Raw genomic sequence first — 23,855 nt, 5'->3', positions numbered from 1 at the left:
GGTCATGAGAATCATTTTTGGATAGATCTCAAGTACTTAAGTCATTTAGAGGAGATATAAACATGTCAAAAAGATGCATATTTTCACTTCAGAGTTCCCTCTAGCCCTGCTGTGCCAGTCTGTGACATATTTCCTTCTTTTCTCGTTTGTGCCAGCCTCTGCAACTCTTTCCTCTGTCTGCATTGTGTCACTGTTGGTAGATATGTGAAATTTTATTCTGTTGCCAACAGTTGCTGCACCTGAAAAGCAATAAATACTTGACAGTGAACAAGCGCCTACCCGCTCTGCTGGAGAAGAACGCCATGAGAGTGACTCTGGACTCGGCGGGAAACGAGGGATCCTGGTTCTACATCCAGCCCTTCTACAAGCTCCGATCCCTGGGAGACAGTGTGGGTAGAGCGGGGTGTGGGATTCCACTTAAATGTGCTCAGCAGGACAAATTAAGGATGTCCTTTTAGACAGGGTTTGAAAACAGGGGTCACATGCTGGTACGTAGCTTGGTGTTTGAAGACAAGGGGGAGCAAGACTTACCTTTCCAGATGCTTGAATGTGGTCGGTATGTTGAATTACCTTCCTAACAAGGCAAGGGAATGTGAAACAGCAGCTCCGTGTTGTTTGTTAAACGCCAACAACATCTTATTATCACCACAGTTCCTTTGCAGGCTGCTGGATCAGTTGCACAGATAATGTTTGGTACAGAAGGCATTTAGATGAAGACCATATTTGTAAAGAAAAGTGTCATCAGGCGTTTGCACTGATATTTTACAAGATCCATCCATCAGTTATCCATCCCCCTTATCCTTTGAGGGTCCTGGGGGAGCTGGAGCCAATCCCAGCCGACACTGTGTGAAAGGCGGGCTACTCTGTGGACAGGTCACCACTTTATCCCAGGACCAACATCTCAACAACACATCTCACATTTTTATGCCCTTGACATTCTTGCCTGAATACGATGGATTTCTTGTCAAATTCATCTCAAATCTCCATCCACCCAGTTGTGAGAGCATCACAAATAAATGATTGATAATTCTTTTAATATTTTACAGCTTCACGTTGCTCAGGCCTCCTTGTGTCTATGTTGTATAAGGGATACTCAGGGTCAGTGCAACACTTAAATGGTTCAGTCTGTTCCAGTTCTTTCTCACTCAGTATGGTTTACTACTCCCCCTAGTGTTTATCTGGAGGCTAGCATGGTCCAATGTACCTGCCTATGTCTTGGTGAGTGACATACTTGTGATGTGGACTTTAAGAAAAGCTCTCAATCCCTCACAGTGGCCCCTTAGAGCAGTGTCTCCCAAATTATGGGATTGGACCCTCTGGGGGGGCTGGGGGACACAGAAGGAGGGTCACAAGATCATTTCCTGTGATCAATTTGCAATAGCATGTTTTAGCCATAATTGTTCCAAATTCTGAAACATACCTGTTAAAAATCTATTTTTTATATAATCATGCAAATAATCTTCAGACTTGTGATTTTCTTCATCTCCATGCAACTCTGTACTGATAATGAAAGATAATTGACACCATCAATTTGGAGCAGGTTCATTTTCAGCACTACAAGAAACACTGCATTGCAAGTCATTGTCCTTTGGGATAATGAGGTCTCTGGTAGTTATTGTGGGGGTTATGAGCTAAAAAGCTTGTGAACCCAGTGTGTCATCTGGTTTCAAGATGTTCTATTACCTTCCACTGGATTAGTCTATATATGCAAATTTAAAGTGAACATATGCTATATATACATATATTATATGTTCTGTCTATATTTACCGCTCATGTAGGTGGTGATTGGAGATAAAGTGGTTCTTAACCCAGTGAATGCAGGACAGCCTCTACATGCCAGCAGCCACCAGCTCGTGGACAACCCAGGATGCAATGAGGTACATGAACACATGCTGCCTGTATAAGTCTGCACAGTAAATAAGAACAATCTCTAATTATTGGAGGTTCCACGCAGCAGCCAAAAGGAAATCTGACATGATTGATGAGGAATTATGCTCCAAAGTTCGGGAACGCACTACCTACAGATATCAGGGATATAGCTTTAGCATTTAATTGTCTCTGGATCTGCTGGTACAGGGGACTGCTGCATTTCCTTTACTTTCATATTGTTGTATTTGACTTGTTTTTATGTGCTGCTTTTAACATAATTAATTCGCCATATTAACCTTAATTTATTCCTATTATTCAGTGGTTTTATTCTTCAGACTCAGATTTTCTCTCACATTATTTTCTTCCTGGATTTTATTTTCCATCACTTTTTACAACTGTTTCTGTAAATTCATGTATGAAAGGTGCTGTATAATTAAGGATGTATTATTATTATGATTATTACCATTATAAAGCCTGCCTTATCATTACCATTATCGTAACCTCTAAATTTCACACACTTCTCTCCAGGTTAATTCAGTTAATTGCAACACGAGCTGGAAAGTTGTTCTGTTCATGAAATGGAGCGACAACAAGGAAACAATTCTCAAAGGGGTAGGTATCCTCAGATATATTTCTTATACATCTAATTATACAAAATATCATTCACAAATGTTTAAACTGTGTTTTTACTGTATTTATATATAACAATATTTATGTAGTATTTCATACTGTGATTTACACATTAAACCAGTGTGTGAGACAGAAAATAACAGTGTGTGTGTGTGTGTGTGTGTGTGTGTGTGTGTGTGTGTGTGTGTGTGTGTGTGTGTGTGTGTGTGTGTGTGTGTGTGTGTGTGTGTGTGTGTGTGTGTGTGTGTGTGTGTAATTGCAGGGTGATGTGGTGCGGTTGTTCCACGCAGAGCAGGAGAAGTTCCTCACATGTGACGATCACAGGAAGAAGCAGTATGTTTTTCTCAGAACCACCGGCCGGCAGTCTGCCACCTCTGCCACCAGCAGCAAAGCGTTGTGGGAAGTAGAGGTCAGCACAACACAATCACCTTCACAAAAACCTTCATTACGTTTTTGAAGCACTTCACTTAAAATTGATTTTGCCTTCTTTCTCTTGTCTTCTGCCAACACCAGGTGGTCCACCATGACCCATGCAGGGGAGGTGCAGGCTACTGGAACAGCCTGTTCAGGTTTAAACACTTGGCCACAGGATGTTATTTAGCTGCTGAGATGGGTGAGGTGTGTCATGTGTGTACCTGTGTACACCATTCTTTGTCCTTCACATGTATCTGCAGCATGAATAATAGTTTATATCAGCAAAATACTCTGACATGGTTGGTATAGTGATGTCAGATACGCAGCGCAGGGACCAAAATCCAAAGTTAACAATGTTGAGGATGATATTTTATATTTGTGTGTGTGTGTGTGTGTGTGTGTGTGTGTGTGTGTGTGTGTGTGTGTGTGTGTGTGTGTGTGTGTGTGTGTGTGTGTGTGTGTGTGTGTGTGTGTGTGTGTGTGTGTGTGTGTGTGTGTGTGTGTGTGTGTGTGTGTGTGTGTGTGTGTGTGTGTGTGTGTGTGTGTTTGTCTCCCAGGTGAACCAAGACTTTGAGGAGGAGAATGCTGAGCAGCGTTCCTCTGTAAGTTGGCCTCATCTCCTTCCGTCTGAGTGCTTAGCAACGTCACGTTCGTCACATTGCTCATCTATTTCTAACCTGCTCACTTCTGTGGTGGGTCTTTGCTGTCTGGTCTAGGTGGTGGACTTTACACCCTTTAATTTCCAGGTACTGTCATATAATCCTCATTTGGCAGCAGCAACCTATAGCATAAACCACTATCATTGCCATGTCTGAATGCTCACACTGTCTTTGCAGCTTTTTTAAATAATTGATTTACTTTGGTCTTCATTAATGACAGAACTAATTTTCATTTAGGTTTCTTGTGACCTCATTTTAATCGCGCTAGATTACCACATGGTGCCTCCATGCCATCGTCACAGTTGATGCATGTCTCTCTGATAATCACCATTAGGTGGCAATGTTGTACCAACCTATACTGACGTTATCAGAGCTGCTGTGTGCACTTGTGGTTCTCACATATGTCCTAACAAGGCCCAGTAGTCTATAGTGATGCCTGAAGCTGATCTCTCTGACTTGTACAGCTTCGAGTCAGGTGCAAGAACTGATAAGTTCTATCAGCTTCAGTTGTGCCTGCTCCCCTGCCTCATCATGGAAAATCAGTGGTCTCCATTCTTTCATATACTTCACTGTTTGAAGCCAGTGTGCCGTGCGCCTTCTCACTTTGTGTTTTCTTGCTCTAGCTGGATGCAGATAATGAAGCACTGCGAGGTCGTCTGCGAGCTCCACAGGAGAAGATCATGTACACGCTGGTGCCTGTTCCCGATGGCATGGATATCTCCTCCATCTTTGAACTGGATCCTACCACGCTTAGAGGGGGGGACTCCATGGTGCCCAGGTATAATATATGTTAACACAACCAGGCGTATCCACACACGCACAGAAAAACAGAATCGATTATTTAGGAATTCATCATTATTCACATAATAAAGAATCTTCATTCCTCAGAGGCAAAGACAGTGTCAGAGACCCCTCAAAGAGAAACATGTTTCTGCTAATGGTAATACAACATCTGGCATATTGGAAAATATGGCAGGTGTAAAAATGATCAATGTCTGAACATCATCAGAGAGACCACAGTGATGTCAAAACTACCACAAACAATAGCAGCAGTAAATGTTTGACTCATGTGTAGAGTTGAGGGGGAATTTGGAAAATCAGTAGGTAGGGATTTTTTGAAGTGATGAGAGTTTGTTCATTTTTTGCAGTTGTCGACAAAACTCCTTGACATGACGCAGAAGAATGGATTTTAATGGACGTTTTTTTCTTTATTCAAGAGTGTGATATTTCAGTTGAGAGCAGGATTTACTGATTCAGATTTTATAATGCTTTCTCTCAAAACCCTGCAATCACTCTCAAATAGCTCCTGCTTGTGGTTGGATTTGCTCTGCTTGCGCTTGAACTGTGCGCGTGCACTCACATTTCCTGTGCTTCAGCTGTTCTCCTGGCGCTCATGCTTCTTCTCTTCCATGTGACACGTCTGATCTCGGATTTTTTTGAGTCAAAATTTCACAACCAATAGAATTTTAGGTGTCTTGTTGACAAGTGAAATATGTCCTGCCCTCGTTCTGGGTGTGTCAGCTGTACTTCTTTGAGAGTCCTGTATGGGCAGTTTCATGGCATGCACTCCCGTATGCAGGCGCTTCCCACGCACACAGAAGCTGCGTGACCACAAGAGAAGAGCTGAAGCTGGTAGGTAGGAAATTGGAGTGCAAGTGCACAGTATGAGCACAAGCAGGGGCCTGTTGAGTGTGAGTGAAAGCATGACAAATTCTGAATGTGAAATCAACAAGTACTGCTCTCAAACTGAAAGCTCAAAATCTTTATTAAAGAAAAGAAAAAAACAAAACATAGATTGTTCTTGTGTCTGTGTGTACAGACACAGACACGTGGTTACCTCCCAAGGACCTCTTGTGGCCTTGTCAGGACCTGTAGACTCCATGGGTCCAAGGCCTGGTCCTATTAAGGCTAGAAGTCATTTCTGAGCTTCTGGTCAAGGTTTGGGTTAGGCATTTATTGGTCATGGTAAAGGTTTGGGATAAGGTGTTGGTTAGGCTGTCCACAATGAATGGAAGTCAATGCAATAACCTGTGTGTGTGTTCGATACCTTTTTATGCAGACTTTGCCAAATGCTGTCCATTCACCTTAAGATGTGTAAAGGTGAAGGCCGACACGTTAGATTGTCTTGTCTGTTCACTTATTACTAAAATAATCAACACAGTTGAGATCTGTGTGAAAGTGATGCACTTTTACACGTTAAGGTGCAATCACCTAAGGCGCCAAGGAGAACAAGGGCGTCTCTGTATGGCATGAAACAGGAAACCATTGTTGTCAGAAGACATGGATGGAAAATCCTTGATGCGTGTTTGAGCTAAAACCACAGATGTTGCATAAACAATTCATACGGTTTTGCAGATCATCTGACAGTTAAATACTTTCTCATGAAACCTGCTCTTTACTCCCAGAGTAGCGTAAAATGAGTCCTGCTGAATCATAGATTTGATACAGCAAAAACTCACTATTTTAGTTGGTATGAAGATATTGTAATATTTCATGCACTTGCAGATAAAAGCAGCTGCTGTGCAATGATGCGTTGGCCAAGCCATGTACCTGTTGCGTATTTTCATGCATCTATAATAAGCCTCTGCTTTGTTCCTCAATTCTCAGTATTGTGTTGGAGGGAATGTGTACTTCTAAAATGATAATAGTGTTATTGTCCCTGTCACCGCACATCAGATAAGAACACAAACTCTCCACCTTGTGTCAAAGCCCCTATTGTGTCACATCGTCAGGTGCGTGTCTGCACACTGCAGGCTACTGCTGCTGGCCCCGCCCACTACTACCTGAAATAACCCTGTCCTCAGACTTACGGCAGGGGACTAATTAATACCCGGGAGAACCAGTATACAGAGGTAAGCCTGTTAGCTTTAGAGGGCGGTTACATAACGCCTGCCAAGAATATGCCTACTGATGTCTGTGCTGAAAGCCTGAGAAGTGACACACACCTACTCACCCACACACGTGGAGCAGGCTGGGTGCTTTAAGAATGAAGGATGTTGTTGGCTCAGACGATACTATGCGTAAAGGTTTAGTGTTTAGCTGAGGAGAGACAACAGTGGACAGGTCACTACTGGATAATCTGTCATCAGACCACGCACTCGGTTAAGCCCATTGTAAGCGGTCTCTTCCCGACCCAGGCAATTTGTTTACATACCTCGCTCACGTGTTGCTACTGATCAGCAAGGCCAGAAACCGATATACTAACATATACAAATATACCTCTTTATGTAATCCAACTGTATCACAGTATGATCTGAATGAAATCCTGTCTTCATGGTGTGCGTCATATCCTTCTGTTTTGCTGACACTGTTTCAGAGATGTGTTGCTTTATGAGCATTTTATCATCATTTATGAGGCCTTTAAAAGTAGTGGACTGTGTTATTCTATCCGCCTCTCTCATGTTTGTAAATTGAATATTCATCATGTTTATAGTTACAGTTATTGTGGTTGAAATTCAGCAAATAAGTGAAGAAAATGAGCTAACACATTTCAGTCAACTCCCGCTGTAAATCATTGTGGTATCATGATTCCTGCACTGTAGATGCTGAAAAGTCAGAGGCACATAGATGTGTGAGGTAGGCACTCTACCTATTGCCATTCTTGTGAAGGTTGGTTCTTAGGAAAAGACAAATAGTCATTTATTTCATTCAGCCATCCGTAACTGTGTTTCGTCTTTATTTTATTACATCCTGTTCAGGTTTGTTATTCACGTTAGTATGTTGTGAACTTAACACTAGAGGACAGAGATCAAGTTTTAAGATTAAAACAATTTTGTGTCCTTGGGAACATCAGTGTGTTATTTCAGTGTCTTGGCCTGTGGCCCAACAGATACTGAGATATGTTGTGGACTGAAGTTGATATTTTAACCTGAGGGTGGTTCTGTATTTAACCTTGTGATGTATCCTTAATGAAAACCATTCATCCTTTCATTTGTCTTCGGGTGAGTTCCTTATAAACACAGATGTAAATGGTGCAAAAACAAACATGCCAAGTTATTAAAAATTATTTTAGATAAGATAAAGAGAGATATTTCTCATTAAAGGACAATGTAGATTTGTGTAAATTTTATGCAAACTTTCAGTTGAACACAAATATGAACCGATTAGATTTTGGTGGTTGAAGGTCAAAGGTCAAGATCACTGTGACCTTGTGTTCTTGTGAACATGATACATCAGGAACTACCGTAGGGAATTTCAATACATGTGGAGCAAACATTCACTTGGACTCAAGGATGACCTGATAAGAATTTTGAAGGTCAAGGTCAAAGTGAATGTGTTATCTTTAGAACGCCTTGAGAGAATCGCTTCAAATTTAGCACAAATATTCACATTAACTTCTTAGATTTGTGTGCTCAAAGATCAAAGGTCAACTTAAATGGGGCCTCACAAGCATGTTTTGGCCTCTTGATATGTCAAGTCGGCCTTCAGAGAATTTCTTCATAATTGTGACTATTTGTCACTTGGACTCAAAAACGTATTTATTCGATATTTTTTATATAGACTGGCAGAGGCATACAACCACAATGTGGTAATTCTACTCAAAGCTCTACGACACTTGTTCTGTGCCCTGAAACTTGATATATTGCTTTGTCGCCTCAAACACTTTCTGCTGTTACTTGCAGGAGCTCATACGTGAGGCTAAGACACTTGTGCACAAACACGTGGGTCCACAGCACCAACAACCCTATCGACAAAGAAGAGGAGAAACCTGTGATGTTACAGGTGAGTGGCAGATGTGTTGGTCGAGATGTGTGGCACGGCTGAGCTGTTCTGATCAGGTAAACTAAAAACAATTGCTCACTCCAGATCGGAACTTCAGGAGTGAAAGAAGACAAGGAAGCTTTCGCCATCGTACCTGTGCCGCCAGCTGAAGTGCGTGATTTAGATTTAGCTAACGATGCAAGTAAAGTGTTGGCGTCTATTGCTGGCAAACTGGAAAAGGGAACCATAACACAAAATGAAAGGAGGTATGTGGGGAGAAATATCCATAGCAGAACATTCTAAAAAATGTTTTTGTATTTATTTGTAAAGGAAAACCAAATATCACTGAAATAGCTGCCCTATAATGTGTTACTGAAAGTGTTTTGATGTGTGCATCTATGAATATTCCAGGTTTGTGACGAAGCTTCTTGAAGATCTAGTATTCTTCGTGGTGGACATCCCCAACAGTGGGCAGGATGTTCTGGACATCATGGTCAACAAACCCAACAGAGAAAGACAGAAACTCATGAGAGAGCAGAATATTCTTAAACAGGTTGGTCTTAAATCCAGAGACTGTAACTGTACATATCCAATTTTAGGTTTAACTATATATTTGATGGTTTTAAATGTTCTATTTCCATTGCAGATTTTCAAGCTCCTCCAAGCCCCTTTCACAGATAGTGGTGATGGTCCCATGCTCCGATTGGAAGAACTTGGAGACCAGCGGCACGCTCCTTTTAGACATATTTGCAGGCTTTGCTACAGAGTCTTACGCCATTCCCAGCAAGATTATAGGAAGAACCAGGTGTGAGGACACAGCAGCGCCACTCTGATCCTGATGTAATCGTTTTCCTTGTTTTAACTGTTTAAATCTTTCTCAGGAATACATAGCCAAACAGTTCCGCTTCATGCAGAAGCAGATAGGTTATGATGTGTTGGCAGAGGACACAATAACGGCTCTTCTCCACAACAACCGGAAGCTGTTGGAGAAACACATCACCGCCGCTGAGATAGACACATTTGTCACTCTGGTGAGGAAGAACCAGGAACCGAGGTGAGGCTCACAGGAAGCCACTGTCCCACGCTGGTATCATAAAACTGACATAGAAGCACAGGCTGTGGGCAGTCTGGGTCAGAGTTGTTTGGATAACAGTCTAAAGATATTTAAATCTATGTAAATGTATTCAGGCTTTTGCTGAAGGGTGTGAGGGTGACTGCTTGTGCATGATCTTGGCTCGGCAGCTAAATTGTCGACAGTGTGCCTCTGCTCAGTCAAAGTCAAATGTTTTTAATGAAATGTGATTCAGGTTGATCCAGAAGGCTGAATAAAGGAGGCCTTCACAGTTTGAACTGTTGTATTAAAGACAGAATTAAAATGTTTGACTTTTGGCTATATTATGATCTCAAATTGCCCGTTTATCTCTGGTGTCAATGAAAACATATGTCATGCTTTGTGATCTGCATCCAGGTTTCTGGATTACCTGTCCGATCTCTGCGTGTCCATGAATAAGTCCATCCCTGTGACCCAGGAGCTCATCTGCAACGCAGTGCTGGACCCCACCAACGCTGACATCCTCATCGAGACCAAGTCAGCTCCTCGCTTTTCTCACAAGTATCACGGCTGAAAAAATGAGCTTTCTGGAGTAACCGGTTTGCTTTTTACACTTCAGATTGGTTCTGTCGAGATTCGAGATCGAGATGACAACAAACGGGGAGAGCCCGGTGGAGGCAGAGGACGAAGAGGAGGTGTGGCTTTTTTGGAAAGACAACTGCAAGGAGATCCGGAGCAAGAGCATCAGGGAGTTGGCCCAGGATGCAAAGGAGGGCCAGAAGGAGGATCAGGAGGTGGTCAGCTACTACAGGTGAGATATCATTTAATTATTTTTACAACACCGTGCATGCTGTTGTAAAATCCTGTTTGACTGATTTTATTATTATGGCCTTCATGGCCAGAAGAAAAGCGCAGTGTTGAATTTGGTGCGATTTGGACACGCAAAACTTTAGATAAACAGGCAACCGGCGCTCTGTAGCAGTCAGTGGGGGAAGGCAAAACATGAACTATAAAAATGTCACTACAGATAAACCAGGTAGGATGAGCACAAAGTTTTCTAACTTCCCTCTGCAGCATAGACTGTTTATATAAAGCTCTCCACACAACGTCCAGCTCAATCAATAGAAAGTGACGGTATGTTGTGGAACTGTTTGAGGAGGACTCACTAATGACAAGGAATAATTCTGACGTAGCTCCAGAGCATCAACACAGGACAAGAGAACAGAACATTACAAACAGGCAGGTGTAGAGCGGGCACTGCACGAGTGTTTTTGAAAAACAATAACAGCACCACACAGGCATAAAGTATTATTCGAGAATAATGGATTAAAAATACACAGTTCTAATAGCTGAAATAATATTTCCCCTCAGGTGTCAGCTGAACCTCTTTGCCCGCATGTGTCTGGACCGTCAGTACCTGGCAATCAACAAAATCTCAGGACAGCTGGATGTGGATTTGATCCTGCGCTGCATGTCGGACGAGGACCTGCCCTACGACCTGCGGGCATCTTTCTGCCGCCTCATGCTGCACATGCACGTGGACCGTGACCCTCAGGAGCAGGTCACGCCTGTCAAATATGCTCGACTTTGGTCCGAGATTCCTTCCAAGATCGCAATCGATGAGTGAGTTCATCTCGGGAAAGCATCTAACTAACATTTAATTAACAACCATTTTAATTAAATTAATCCACATTTAATTGGCTTGAATTTCCATGCCAGAGACGTCAGTGTGCATGTTGTGATGTGGTTTTCCTCTTATTATGCAGCTATGACAACGATGGAACCACCAGAGATGAGATCAAAGAGCGTTTCTGCCTAACGATGGATTTTGTGGAGAACTACCTGAGAGAGGTGGTGTCGCAGAACATTCCTTTCTCTGACAAAGAGAAAAACAAGCTCACCTTCGAGGTACTGCCTCTTAGTGGATGGAATGAGCAGATAACTGACCAGCTTGTTTTGAATGAAGTTTAAAATCATGGTTTTGAATCCTCTTGTCTTTAGGTAGTAAACCTGGCGAGGAACCTCATATACTTTGGATTCTACAACTTCAGCGACCTGCTTCGCTTGACTAAGATCTTACTGAACATTTTAGACTGTGTGCACGTCAGCACCATTTACCCCATCAACAAGATGGAGAAGGAAGAGGAAAACAAAGGTAAACATCCACCACCTTCATCCACAGCGTAACTCACTCATCTGTCAGTTTCTGTCCTTAGTCTCAGACTTGACTTGTCGTAACACTTCGTTGAAAAAACGATTTAATTAAATAAACACTGGTTCACTTCTCATTTTGTAGCTATTTACAGTTAAATTACATGCAAGGGTCTCTCTCTTACACCAAGTGTAAGGCAGCACAGTTGTCCTTTCCCCGTCCTGCAGCCATGATGTTTAAATAGCAAATGCACTTGCACCCATCTGAGTGACCTTGGCCTGTTGGTCTCAATATGACGTCAGGCGCGTTGTTGGCTCCGCCAGCAGTCCGCTGCCTCAAAACAGGAGGTAACATTAGAAACTCAGCACTCCTTCACATCTGCACCATTGTTGACAGGAGGTACCACTCTGTACCAGAAACTTAACCATGACAAACTTCACCACCTATTTCAGACTGAGAACGTGTAAATAGTGAGTGGGACTGAGAAACTGACTCATGGGTTTGGGAGAACAGATCGGTCTGCAAAACTGTCTCGTTTGGGGTTTTTTTGGCTGCTATTTAAAAAATGTGTAGACTGTGAGTCTGGCCCCTTGGCTTAACCGCCATTGACCTCTACGGTCTGTTGATGCAGCAGAAAGTGAAAGCAAAAAAATACCTGGTCTGGTCTCACAAAAAATAATTTGTGATTTTATGGCACATCCCCAACATAGGTAAAAGTGGATTTGCAAACGTCCTAAATGCAAGTCTGCCATGCACTGGAGAGCGTGTGCTTAGATCATTAGAATACAAATCGACATCAATCATAAATATTCACAGATGTGTAATAAAAAGCTAATTGACAATAAAGTGAATCTGACCCTTTGATACAGTGGACATGTTGGCTATGAATTAAAAAAATGTTGGTATGTTTTGTACGTTCCATAAAAACAAATGGCCACCATTTGTATAATTTGTATTTTATTTTATTCAACCTTTACTTAATCAGGCAGTCTCATTGAAATGTTTTTCAAGAGTGAACTGAGAACTGGAAACATTTACAATCAGCAAATAAATACCACACTATAAAGAGCTGATAAATAGAAGCAAGCTTGATTAAAACAATTACAAGAATCATGTAAAACATCTGATAAGAAACATTTAAAATAACCAAGTATAAAACTGCAGTCGTAGGACAGAGTGCAGCTCATTCCATTTTCCATTTTAAATGTTTAGCTGGCAGCAATGTGATGAAGTCCATCCATGGAGTGGGGGAGCTGATGACCCAGGTGGTGCTGCGAGGAGGCGGCTTGTTGCCGACCACGCCAACTCATCAGCCGGAGGGAGACGTGGTCAAGACCCAGACTGAACCTGAGCGAGAAGACATCATGGTCATGGACACGAAGCTCAAGATCATTGAGATTCTGCAGGTGGAGCATAAAAACTCTGGTTCCTTCACCCAGCCAAACTCTCAGTCTGTTTGTAACTATAATTCTTTTTCTTTCCCTGCAGTTTATTTTGAATGTGCGGTTAGATTATAGAATCTCCTGCCTGCTCTGTATATTCAAACGTGAGTTTGATGAGAACAACCCACAAGGAGACAACGCTGCCGGTCCGAACTTAACCAATAACGTCACAGGTCCGATGCCAGGTATGAAACCACACGATTTACTGAAAGCAATGAAAGAAATTCATAGTGACAGGGATTTATTTGAAGAAGTAAATTTGCTTTGACTGTAGGAAATCTGGACTTTGAGAACATCGAGGAACAGGCAGAGGGGATCTTTGGAGGAAGGTAATCCACAGCTTCCTCATCTTTTTTTGTTGAAGCAAGATAAAGCACGATAAAAGTTGATGTCATGTATTGTTGCACTGTCTTTACAGTGAGGAGAACACTCCACTAGACCTGGATGACCACGGTGGTCGTACCTTCCTCAGGGTCCTGCTGCACCTGACCATGCATGACTACCCCCCTCTCGTGTCTGGAGCGCTCCACCTGCTCTTCAGACACTTCAGCCAGAGGCAGGAGGTTCTCATGGCTTTCAAACAAGTAAGCCCCATCTTTTCAATGCTCTGTTGCAATATCTGACACAAAGCTTTATATTAGTGCAGAGCTAGAAACCTGAAAATCAAAGGGTTTTGTTTGAACATTTGTTTCTCTGTCCCTTCTCTTTAGGTCCAGCTGCTGGTGACCAGTCAAGATGTGGACAACTACAAGCAGATAAAGACAGATCTGGACCAACTGCGCTCTATCGTGGAGAAGTCCGAGCTGTGGGTGTACAAGAGGCAGGGAGAGGATGGGATGGACGGAGATGGACCTTCAGAGTCTGACAACAGAAAGAAGGTGCAGTGTCCGATCACCTGAAAACAGTTGTTGAATAGGACAAGTCGTTACAAGGCAGATATACCAGAGATATAAGACAGAGTATAGATCATGTTGGAGTATAAAGGATTTCTTCTTCTTTTTTATGCTGGTTTTGCAGGAAGAGTCACTTTGTTCTGACCAAAAGAAGTCAGAAAGCACCAGCAGCTACAACTACAGGGTTGTAAAAGAGGTACGGTCATTTGTTCACTAATCTATTTCCATGTTTGTGAACTGTTATGTGTAATTAAAGCCCCTCCTGCTGTTCTCCTTCAGATCCTGCTGCGCCTCAGTAAGCTGTGTGTCCAGGAGGGGAGCTCGGGGAGGAAGAGTAAGAAGCAGCAGCAGAGGCTGCTGAGGAACATGGGAGCTCACAGTGTGGTACTTGAGCTCCTGCAGATCCCATACGAGAAGGTTAGAAGAGTCTTAAGGATGCTCTGAAAGCATCATGTGACTTTTACACATTTAAAGTTTTCCATCAGTGTAATCTGAATAACTCTGACTGTGTTATCTGTGTTAGGGCGAGGACGTCCGAATGCAGGAGATCATGAAAACAGCTCATGAGTTTCTGCAGAACTTCTGTGCAGGGAATCAGCAGAACCAGACTCTTCTCCACAAACACATCAACTTGTTTCTCAACCCAGGGGTGAGTAGCACAGGGAATGGTTTTATGCCTCTGCATCGGCGACAGCCAGTGGCCAGAGGCATTATGTTGTCTGGTTACCCATCCTTGGGCATGTCCGTATGCCCATTTTTGTGAACATATCTCAAGAATGCCTGTAGTGCATTCCTTCAAATTTGTTACAAATGTTCAGTTGGAATCACAAATGCAATGATTAGAATTTTGCGGTCAAAGGTTAAAGATCAAGAACAGTTTGACCTTACAAACCACGTTTTTGGTCTGGTGAACACAACATCCCAAGAACACCTTGAGGAAATTTCTTTAAGTTCTGTGTCATCGTTCACTGAGACTCAAAGATGAACTGATTTAGATTATGGATGTCAAAGAGCGAAGTCACGGTGACCTCATGTTCTTGTTAGCGGAATATTTCTGCAACATTCAAAGTCAATTTCATACGTCTTGCACAAACATTCACTTGGACTCAGGGATGACCCGATTAGGAAGCCAAAGGTCAAGGTCACTGTGACCTCAAAAACCTTTTTTGCTAAATGAAAATGTTATTTTAAGAACGCCTCAAGAGAATCCTTTCAAATTTGGCACAAACTTTCACTTAGTCTCACTGATTAACTGAGTGAGTTTGGTGTTCAAAGGTCAAAGGTCAAGGTAAGTGTGGCCTGATGAAACATGTTTTTATCCTCTTGAAGATATCTCAAGTCTGTATTTAGTTTGTAATTTTGTTTGTAGACAACATTGCTGTATGTCTAGTCTATGTAAATTTGACAGACCGTCCTTTATGTCGTCCCTTTTTCCAACTCTGTCAGATTTTGGAGGCAGTGACCATGCAGCACATCTTCATGAATAACTTCCAGCTGTGCAGTGAGATCAATGAGCGCGTGGTTCAACACTTTGTCCACTGCACTGAGAGTCATGGCCGTCACGTCCAGTATCTGAAGTTCCTGCAGACCATAGTGAAGGCCGAGAACAAGTTCATCAAGAAGTGTCAGGACATTGTCATGGCTGAGGTGTGTTCCATGATCCGTACTCCATACACACTGGTGAACGTGATTTACTGTATCGCTAACTAGACGTCTCGGTGCTGTGGTTTTTTCCCCTCACTCAGCTGGTGAACTCAGGCGAGGACGTTCTGGTTTTCTACAACGACCGCGCCTCCTTTCAAACACTCGTCCAGATGATGCGCTCAGAGCGGGACCGCATGGATGAAAACAGCCCGCTGATGTACCACATCCACCTGGTGGAGCTGCTGGCCGTCTGCACTGAGGGCAAGAACGTGTACACTGAGATCAAGTGCAACTCCCTGCTGCCCCTGGATGATATTGTGCGGGTGGTCACCCATGAAGACTGCATCCCTGAAGTACGAACAATATGTGCTATTCAATTCATATTTTAAAGAGAAAGTCATTCACTTTGTTCAGATATATTCAGAGTCTTTGTGCATTGAATCAAACAATGTAGTCTGTGTAGACAGTATTTAGCCAGTGGCATTGATTTAGTTTTAGTTGTTTTGCCTCTGGAACTCGCAATGAATTGAAACCGTTATTAATAGGTTTAAGTGCAGACTTTCAACTTTGAATGGAGAGCTTTTAGATTGTGTTTTAGAACACAATCATTTCTTCTAACCTATTTTAAAAAAACAAACAAACAAAATTTTATGATCAGCAGTTGTCTGTGTTATCATTACATTGTTGGTTCATACATGTCTAATTTCAAGACATGTCTCTTCACTCTGAAGAGAGAGTGAATCAAAATTGACGATTGCATCAGTGTTGAGTCAGTATAGACCGACAATGGGAAGAGAAACATTTCCTGCATCTTATGAACACAAGTGTGTGTCTCAACTTGAAGTAGGCAGATATATGAAGATAAAAGATAAATGTTGGCACTGTCTTTTAGTTTCGTACGTTCTTACCTGACTAATAAAACTCTTTGGAGGTGACGTGTTTTGAGCTTCTGTCCATGGATGACCAGTCTCACCCTGACACAGTAAATGTGTATCATTAAGTCTGTTCATTTGCATTCTGACAGGTTAAAATCGCCTACATCAACTTCCTCAACCACTGCTACGTCGACACAGAGGTGGAGATGAAGGAGATTTACACGTCCAACCACATGTGGAAACTGTTTGAGAACTTCCTGGTGGACATCTGCAGGGTAAGCCGTCGCCACGCCGTCGCCACGCCGTCGCCACGCCGTCTCATGCGTGCGCTTGACTAATGTCAAAACAGCGTGGGGCGAACATATCTCACCAGTCGCCCACATGCAGGAAGTGTGATCCAGTAGCCGTGCTAATATCTTTTCTGTCGCTGCTTCATAGGTTTGCAACAACACCAGTGACAGGAAGCATGCGGACACCATGCTGGAGCGTTATGTAACGGAGACGGTCATGAGCATTGTCACATGTTTCTTCAGCTCTCCTTTCTCTGACCAGAGCACAAGCCTGCAGGTAATCTGGACTGTGGCGTGACAAACAGCCTATAAATGATGTACATGCTCACATTTACACGTCTGCTACAAAATGACCTTTTTCCCTTTGCATAGATGGCTCACTACATGTATGTAAGTAAAGGTGACTCTCCCCCACATTTGTTTCCCAACCTCTGGCTGTGTTATTCATCAACAGGCTGAGGATGTTAAGACGTGTGGCTTCACTGTGTGGGTTTGCACATTTTCATAGCTGAGTCAGAACACAGACTCTGTTGTTCCCAGATCTGTTGCACAACACGTAGCTGGGATGTGGTGCAGATGATGTTGCCGTTGCAGTGTGGTCACTCTCCTCGTTCGACCTTGGCCTAGCCGTGTCCTGTTGCCCACATCTTTCCTAATAAATCACAACCACCACCCTCCATAGAATTGTCAGATCCCTTGTGCAGCGGCTTTGTGGTGTGGTTTTAAAGACAATTTCCTTCTTGACCGACATTTTCTGTGACTTGTTTCAACCTGGCTCTGGTAAACAAATGGCGATTACTTTAATATAACCTTTTGCGCATTCTGAGAAATCTGCCGACTGGCATTTTTCTAATGCATGATGACATCACAACCCTCTTTCTCTCGCAACAGGCCAGCATTCTTGGAAAGATATCTGAGGTATTTATTGTTCAGCTGATAGATTGCAATTTTGTTACGGTGGTAGTTGAACACTGGTCGGGATTGTTGCGTTGGGAGCGCACATGATTGTAAACAGCTGGACCTGAACCCGTAGACCCCTCCACTGTAGGTGTTACTGTATCCTTACTCTGAAATGTTTAGCACAGTTGTGGTTTTGTGTTTAGGGAACTAAATAGTCTTTTGTTGTTTTTTTTATCATTCACTCTTTTTCTCCTCCATCTATGTGTTTTCCTTTTTACTTTGTCCAATTCTTCTTTTTTTTTTAACATATCTTTTCCCTTTTCTTGCAGACTCGTCAGCCAGTGTTTGTACAGTTGCTTCAGGGAGTGTTCAGGGTTTACCACTGTAACTGGCTGAACCCTGTCCAGAAGGCCTCAGTGGAGGCTTGCATTAAAGTTCTCTCAGACGTGGGTAAGACCCTGGGCTAATACCAGACCACCGACCTCAGGCTTTATGTTCGAAAAGTACATTGTGACACAAGTTAAAAAACGTGGAATATCTACATTCTTATTTCCTACCCAGCTAAAAGCCGAGCCATTGCTATCCCAGTTGACCTGGACAGCCAGGTGAACAACCTGTTTGTCAAGTCCAATAATGTCGTACAGAAGACCATCCTCAACTGGAGGCTGTCGACCAAGAACATGTCGAGACGAGACTCAGGCCTCACCACCTCCAAAGACTACAGAAACATCATAGAGAGGCTGCAGGTCAGTAGCAAGATATACTGGGGTTCATTTATATATGTTTGTGGTTTAAATAATGATTTATTTATTCATTCATTTATTATTTACCCAGACATATAACAAAGCACATACCCCCACCAAGGCCCAACATTCCTCTTAAATTCAATCAAGCTGCTCCATATTTCACACACTGATGTTAAAGAGTGAAAAGAAGGACCTCTTGGATCTGGATCTGCACCAAAACTTAAAAGGGCATTCACTGACTCATAACACAGCCTTCCACAAAGTTCTGTGGAAATCCACCCATGGGTTTTTGTGCAATCTTGTTTAATCATTCAAATCAACCAGCAAAGAAATGGATAGGGGTGAAAACAAAGGGTTAATATCACAAAGCAGATAAAAGCAACAAAAACAAGCAAAGCAGAGGAAAAAGTCAAAAACAAGTTACATCAAACATTGTTAAAATGATTTAGTTGAAATCTTCATATCTCCCTGTGTGTGTGTGTGTGTGTGTGTGTGTGTGTGTGTGTGTGTGTGTGTGTGTGTGTGTGTGTGTGTGTGTGTGTGTGTGTGTGTGTGTGTGTGTGTGTGTGTGTGTGTGTGTGTGTGTGTGTGTGTGTGTGTGTGTAAAGAGAGTCAGCTTTTGGAGGAGAACAGGAAGCAGTAATGGCTTTTATATGAAACATTATCACCACGTGTAATGTCAGAGTGGAAGAGGACAACAAGTACTCTCAGGAGTGGCCACTTGTGCCAGAGTCAGGTCTGGTAAAGACTTGAATTGGAATAAAGAAGGTGCAAATACTCCAAAAAATAAACCATCCACTGAGCAGCAAGCAGGGGCAACTTCTGTTGGTTTTGTCTGTATTGATTAGATAGATGATAAAAACCTTATTTCTAAACCAAATTATAGTATTTTACATATTTTTAAATAGAAAAACATAAAATAAGAATAATGATCTTTCATAAAGTAACTGTACTTCACACTTACATGCTGTCTGTGAGTGAATACAAATGTGATTCAAGTTCAGAAGCAGAAAAAACATTTAGAATCAGTCCTAATATATAATTGTGTGTGATCATCACAGGCCCGTCCTGACTCAACGTCAGTGTCATTAAATAACGTAATGGTTTTGGTAAGTGCGCCACAAGCAAAATTCTGTAGAAGTAGTTCCTAACTGCATCCTGGAAAAGCTGTGTTTCGTAATACGGTCTACACCCTTTTTTTCTGGAAACGCATGACTCAGCTTTCAGTGGAAGTCTGAAACGTCTTTGACCCATTTGGTTCCGTTATCTCAACTTGCACAGGATGCCACAGATCGGACTTTAATGACTTGTTAAAAAGAAACAGCTCCAGAAGAGAGACCAACACAGTCATTCTTTTGTTATCCAGTTTCCTTGGTTTTCTTGGGTTATCCGCCATCACATTCACAGATGTAATGCAGTTCCCACATGGTTTCCCTCCCAGTCTATGATTCAATACTAATCCTCGTCTATAATGTTTTTGTTCACATGTTCCTCTTTTTTGCTCTTTTGCCCTAATGTGTTTGGGTTGTCCATAGCGTTCTGGGGAACACAATATCTCAAACACGCCTTAAGGGAATTTCTTCAAATTTGGGAAAAATGTTCACTAAAACTCACAGATGAACTGATTAGATTTGAGTGGTCAAAGTTCAAGGTCTCGGTGGCCTCCCCAAAACATGTTTTTTGGTCTCTTGAATTTGATATGTCGAGTCTGCCTTTAGGGAGTTTCTTCTTAGTTTGATCAGTTGTCTCTTGGACTTTGAGTGATAAGATTTCAGTGGTCAAAAGTCACCATGATTATTTATACTATTTATACTTTATGCCTCCATACCGGGGACAGCTGCTGACTGGAGGCATTATGTTTTCAGGTTGTCCGTCCGTCCCATTCTCGCCCCTGTGAATGTGATATATCAGGACTGAAGAATTTCATTACATCTGGTACCAGATTACATCTGGTTCAATTGGACTCACTGATTAACTGATTAGATTTTATGGTAAAAGGTCACAGTAGCTTCAAAAGACATGCTTTTGGCGTCTTGAATGTGATTTCTACAGACTGCTTGTGGGTATTTCTTTTGATCAGTTGTCACTTGGACTCAAAGATAAAGTAATTGCATTGCATTGGTCAAAGGTCACACTGACCTGATATGAATCTGAAAAAAAAAAAGCATGTCGAAATATGAACATGGAAACGGCACTGGTTGGTGGAGGCATACAACCGCAGTGCTAATTCTTGTTTTCCCTCATTTGTTACTGCTCACTAAACATCCCACACAGTACTGTAATCTCTACCAGACTGTCAGGCTTCATGATGCAACTTCACTTCTTTTCGTATTTTCACACTAATCATCAGCAGACGTGACAGGAAGTGAATAGAGAACTGGGACGTGCTGGTGCATCATGTCTATACAGTATGGTTTGATTTGATTTCACACAATATGTGGGGCCGGATACATTACCGTATGTTTCAATTCACAAATCAGTCACACAGATATTATGGCGACTGCTGGAATTTGTTTTATGATGGAACAATTCATTTGTATACATTATTATATACTGTCCATGTATCAGCTGACTAATCAATTCAGGTGAGTAATTCTTAAACTCTGCATAACAGTCTGGCTAATGTTAAAGATATAAATACATTCTTTAAAATAGTTGCTGCTAACATATATAGGTCGTATAATTTAGTACAGCTCTATTTTTCCAGTAGTTTAAATTGATACAAATAAATCTCATTGGAAATTAAAGCACAGAACAAAAAACCAAACCAAAGATTCGTGGAGTTTTCTTGTTGAACCCAACTCCCTCTCTTTTTGTGCTGATAACATTGTGAGTTCACGACTGCTGAAGTTCATGGAGGAAAAGTATCAAGTCCAGAGGCTCACTCTCAATGAACCTTAAGGGCCTCTTGCAGTGATGTTCTGTAAGGGTTGGTGTCCCGGATCCAGGGGGGGGTGAACGTCCTGATTTTTTATTTTTGTTTCTATATTTGTAAATACAGTACCACTTCCTGCAGGTGTCAGAGGGTGTAGTAACAGTCTTTGTTCAGAGAGAAAGTTTGTAAGTCATCAAAAGCTTTAAGAATTCTTAGCATGAACTTTTAAAGTGTCATTTACTTCCACTGCAAAAGAAATTAAATTATCCAACTTTAATCCCTTAAAAAAGGCCTGCTTACAGGATCATGGTTTTTTGTTGTAAAAAACAAAGTTTGGGTTGTTATTAATAATACTAATAATAATCCACACCTCTGGCTGTGTGTCACCATCTGCTCTGTAGGACATAGTGTCAGCGCTGGAGGACCGTCTGAGGCCTCTGGTCCAAGCTGAGCTCTCGGTGCTCGTGGACGTCCTCCATCGTCCAGAGCTCCTCTTCCCTGAGAACACAGACACCCGCAAGAAATGTGAGAGCGGAGGATTCATATCAAAGTGAGTGTGAACGTCCAACCAACAAGCTCAGAGCTCTGCTCAAGGACTTTTAAACAGTAAAAATTAAGATTGTACATAGTTAGAGTTAGAATTTAATGGGACGGCCTTAGAGGCTGATGAACTCAGGGCGCCAGTGTTCAACCTAGTTTTCCTTTGTATTATAGCACAGTTATCAAATTGTAAATCTAGTGCAGTTAGTCCCTTCACAGAATTTAACCCTTTGCTACAGTTGTAAATCTGGGAGCTCACATCTACACATGCAGATAGAACAACACACAATCACAAATCTATAAATTTGGTGTTATCTTACTCCTGGTAAACCACTGTACCTGTATTTCTTCATCCACCGTAGTGTGTAGGTGTAGTTTTCAAAATTCTCAGAATAATCCCTACTCACTTATATTTTGTTATTTTCATTTACATGCAAAACACTTGGACACACTGCCAAGCCCCTATCCCCACTGCTGTTTTAGGTCAAGATCTTATCATGGAGGAAATCAGGCAAAACCGTCTGGTGTGATTTATAATACGTATGTTAAGTGGCGGAAATGTATGAAGTTTGTATGTTCTCATGTTTCTTCCTCTCCTCCTGACCAGACTGATCAAACACACCAAACAGTTGCTGGAGGAGAACGAGGAGCGTCTGTGCATCAAAGTGCTGCAGACGCTGAGGGAGATGATGACAAAAGACCGGGGCTACGGGGAGAAGGTATGTTCTCTGTGCTCTGTGCTCTGTGTGTTTGACATTTCCCATCATCCACTTGTAGCCATGCCAGAGTTCCGCCCACACAAGATAAACCACTTAAATCTCAGGATACAGTGTTGCTGTTGTCCCACTTCTCCACACTAACCAGGAGACATGAGATCAAAAAGCAATAACACAGAAGAAGAGGCTCAGCTCTTTTTGATTACCTCTGGAGCCTGAACAGCCGAGAGAACAGAAGTGATCCTCCTTCAGCCGGGGAAGCGTGTGAATTCTCGCCGACATGTTGAATTTTATCTTTGGAAAACACGATTCTTACTAAGAACTGATTCCCTCATTGCTTTCTCCCACAAACACAAAATACTACCTCCACTGTAGTCTATTAACAACATGCAAGCTCCAGCTACTTTACACAACATTCATTGGCTATTAATGAATGTCATAGTCATTCTTGTATTGATCTCTCATCAATTGTTTACTATGTTTTATGTATGTTTTCCAATATAAGGCTTAATCACTAAAAGCTGTAAGGTTTTATTCCATTTTCTAACTTAATGTTATAATCATGATAAACGTCTCCTCCCTCATGGACTCTTATGTTCTATTGTGTAACAACATTGAACCACTGATCAAGTGAAAGTTCACTTGCAGTCGAAAAATACAATTTTACTTAAAGTCCCGGTGAAGGGCACAAGAATAGAACACCTCCCCCAATAAAGTACGGTCAGTCACTAAGTTTTCACGGACACCAATATTCTGACTATTGACCTTACTCTGAGTGAAACTTTGAATTCATTGATTATGATGTTATTCTATTGCTGATAGGATAATATTCCTGTAAACGTGTTAAAGAGCGTAGTCTGATATTGACATCCAGCAGTTGTGCTGTACATTTCAATGTCGCAAAAACTCCAATGTAATGTTATTATGGTCAGAATCCTCCACGTCCTCATTCTAGTATTGTTTATCCTGAGCAAGACCTTATTTGAGATGGGGTTATTACAAAATGCTGTTGTATGTCAACAGCATTTTGTCAATGTCGTAAGAGATGACGGATGAAGGTTGGAGGGTGTTTTTACCTTCACTGATATGTTCTGAGCTTCATTATTCTGTCCTTCCACTCTACGTGTGTGTGTGTGTGTGTGTGTGTGTGTGTGTGTGTGTGTGTGTGTGTGTGTGTGTGTGTGTGTGTGTGTGTGTGTGTGTGTGTGTGTGTGTGTGTGTGTGTGTGTGTGTGTGTGTGTGTTTCTGAAGTGCTTCACGTGCACACTTGTGAGCGAGCTTGAACTCACTAATCTGCCTCTACTAACTCTGTGCCCCCTATACTTCTTCTCTTGCAGCTGATTGCCTTTGATGATGAGATGGATGTGGCTGAGGTCGATCATTTTACTTACTGTTGTGACGTGTCTGCCACTAACAGCATAGATGTGCTTGTGCTGCCAGTGTAGTCTCCGTAGCATC

The 23,855-nt window shown here is 42.1% G+C and overlaps 1 protein-coding gene across 7 annotated transcripts in view; it reads left to right on the top strand.

Moving 5' to 3' along the window:
* Window positions 1-23,855, top strand: part of itpr1b (inositol 1,4,5-trisphosphate receptor, type 1b) — an 88,154-nt gene that overhangs the window by 17,069 nt on the left and 47,230 nt on the right. For 3 of the 7 annotated variants that reach the window (XM_034586627.1, XM_034586626.1, XM_034586624.1), the window contains exons 6-39: window positions 231-389; window positions 1,779-1,877; window positions 2,398-2,481; window positions 2,762-2,908; window positions 3,013-3,117; window positions 3,471-3,515; window positions 3,630-3,659; window positions 4,196-4,350; window positions 8,195-8,294; window positions 8,379-8,539; window positions 8,685-8,826; window positions 8,920-9,078; window positions 9,155-9,327; window positions 9,742-9,861; window positions 9,944-10,135; window positions 10,696-10,947; window positions 11,091-11,232; window positions 11,326-11,479; window positions 12,689-12,882; window positions 12,965-13,103; window positions 13,193-13,247; window positions 13,337-13,502; window positions 13,629-13,796; window positions 13,936-14,007; window positions 14,091-14,228; window positions 14,335-14,460; window positions 15,258-15,458; window positions 15,557-15,808; window positions 16,480-16,605; window positions 16,769-16,897; window positions 17,850-17,970; window positions 18,082-18,266; window positions 21,543-21,691; window positions 22,289-22,400. In XM_034586627.1, the coding sequence (XP_034442518.1) occupies window positions 231-389; window positions 1,779-1,877; window positions 2,398-2,481; window positions 2,762-2,908; window positions 3,013-3,117; window positions 3,471-3,515; window positions 3,630-3,659; window positions 4,196-4,350; window positions 8,195-8,294; window positions 8,379-8,539; window positions 8,685-8,826; window positions 8,920-9,078; window positions 9,155-9,327; window positions 9,742-9,861; window positions 9,944-10,135; window positions 10,696-10,947; window positions 11,091-11,232; window positions 11,326-11,479; window positions 12,689-12,882; window positions 12,965-13,103; window positions 13,193-13,247; window positions 13,337-13,502; window positions 13,629-13,796; window positions 13,936-14,007; window positions 14,091-14,228; window positions 14,335-14,460; window positions 15,258-15,458; window positions 15,557-15,808; window positions 16,480-16,605; window positions 16,769-16,897; window positions 17,850-17,970; window positions 18,082-18,266; window positions 21,543-21,691; window positions 22,289-22,400 (4,752 nt within the window). Of the gene's footprint in view, window positions 1-230; window positions 390-1,778; window positions 1,878-2,397; window positions 2,482-2,761; window positions 2,909-3,012; window positions 3,118-3,470; window positions 3,516-3,629; window positions 3,660-4,195; window positions 4,351-8,194; window positions 8,295-8,378; window positions 8,540-8,684; window positions 8,827-8,919; window positions 9,079-9,154; window positions 9,328-9,741; window positions 9,862-9,943; window positions 10,136-10,695; window positions 10,948-11,090; window positions 11,233-11,325; window positions 11,480-12,688; window positions 12,883-12,964; window positions 13,104-13,192; window positions 13,248-13,336; window positions 13,503-13,628; window positions 13,797-13,935; window positions 14,008-14,090; window positions 14,229-14,334; window positions 14,461-15,257; window positions 15,459-15,556; window positions 15,809-16,479; window positions 16,606-16,768; window positions 16,898-17,849; window positions 17,971-18,081; window positions 18,267-21,542; window positions 21,692-22,288; window positions 22,401-23,734; window positions 23,771-23,855 lie in introns of all 7 variants that reach the window. The other 4 variants (XM_034586625.1, XM_034586622.1, XM_034586623.1 and 1 more) reach the window with 3 other exon arrangements.

The sequence above is a fragment of the Hippoglossus hippoglossus genome, chromosome 5, assembly GCF_009819705.1.
Source record: "Hippoglossus hippoglossus isolate fHipHip1 chromosome 5, fHipHip1.pri, whole genome shotgun sequence".
Lineage (NCBI taxonomy): Eukaryota > Metazoa > Chordata > Actinopteri > Pleuronectiformes > Pleuronectidae > Hippoglossus > Hippoglossus hippoglossus.
The sequence above is the reverse complement of the archived record's forward strand: the minus strand, read 5'-3'. Positions and strand labels throughout refer to the sequence as shown.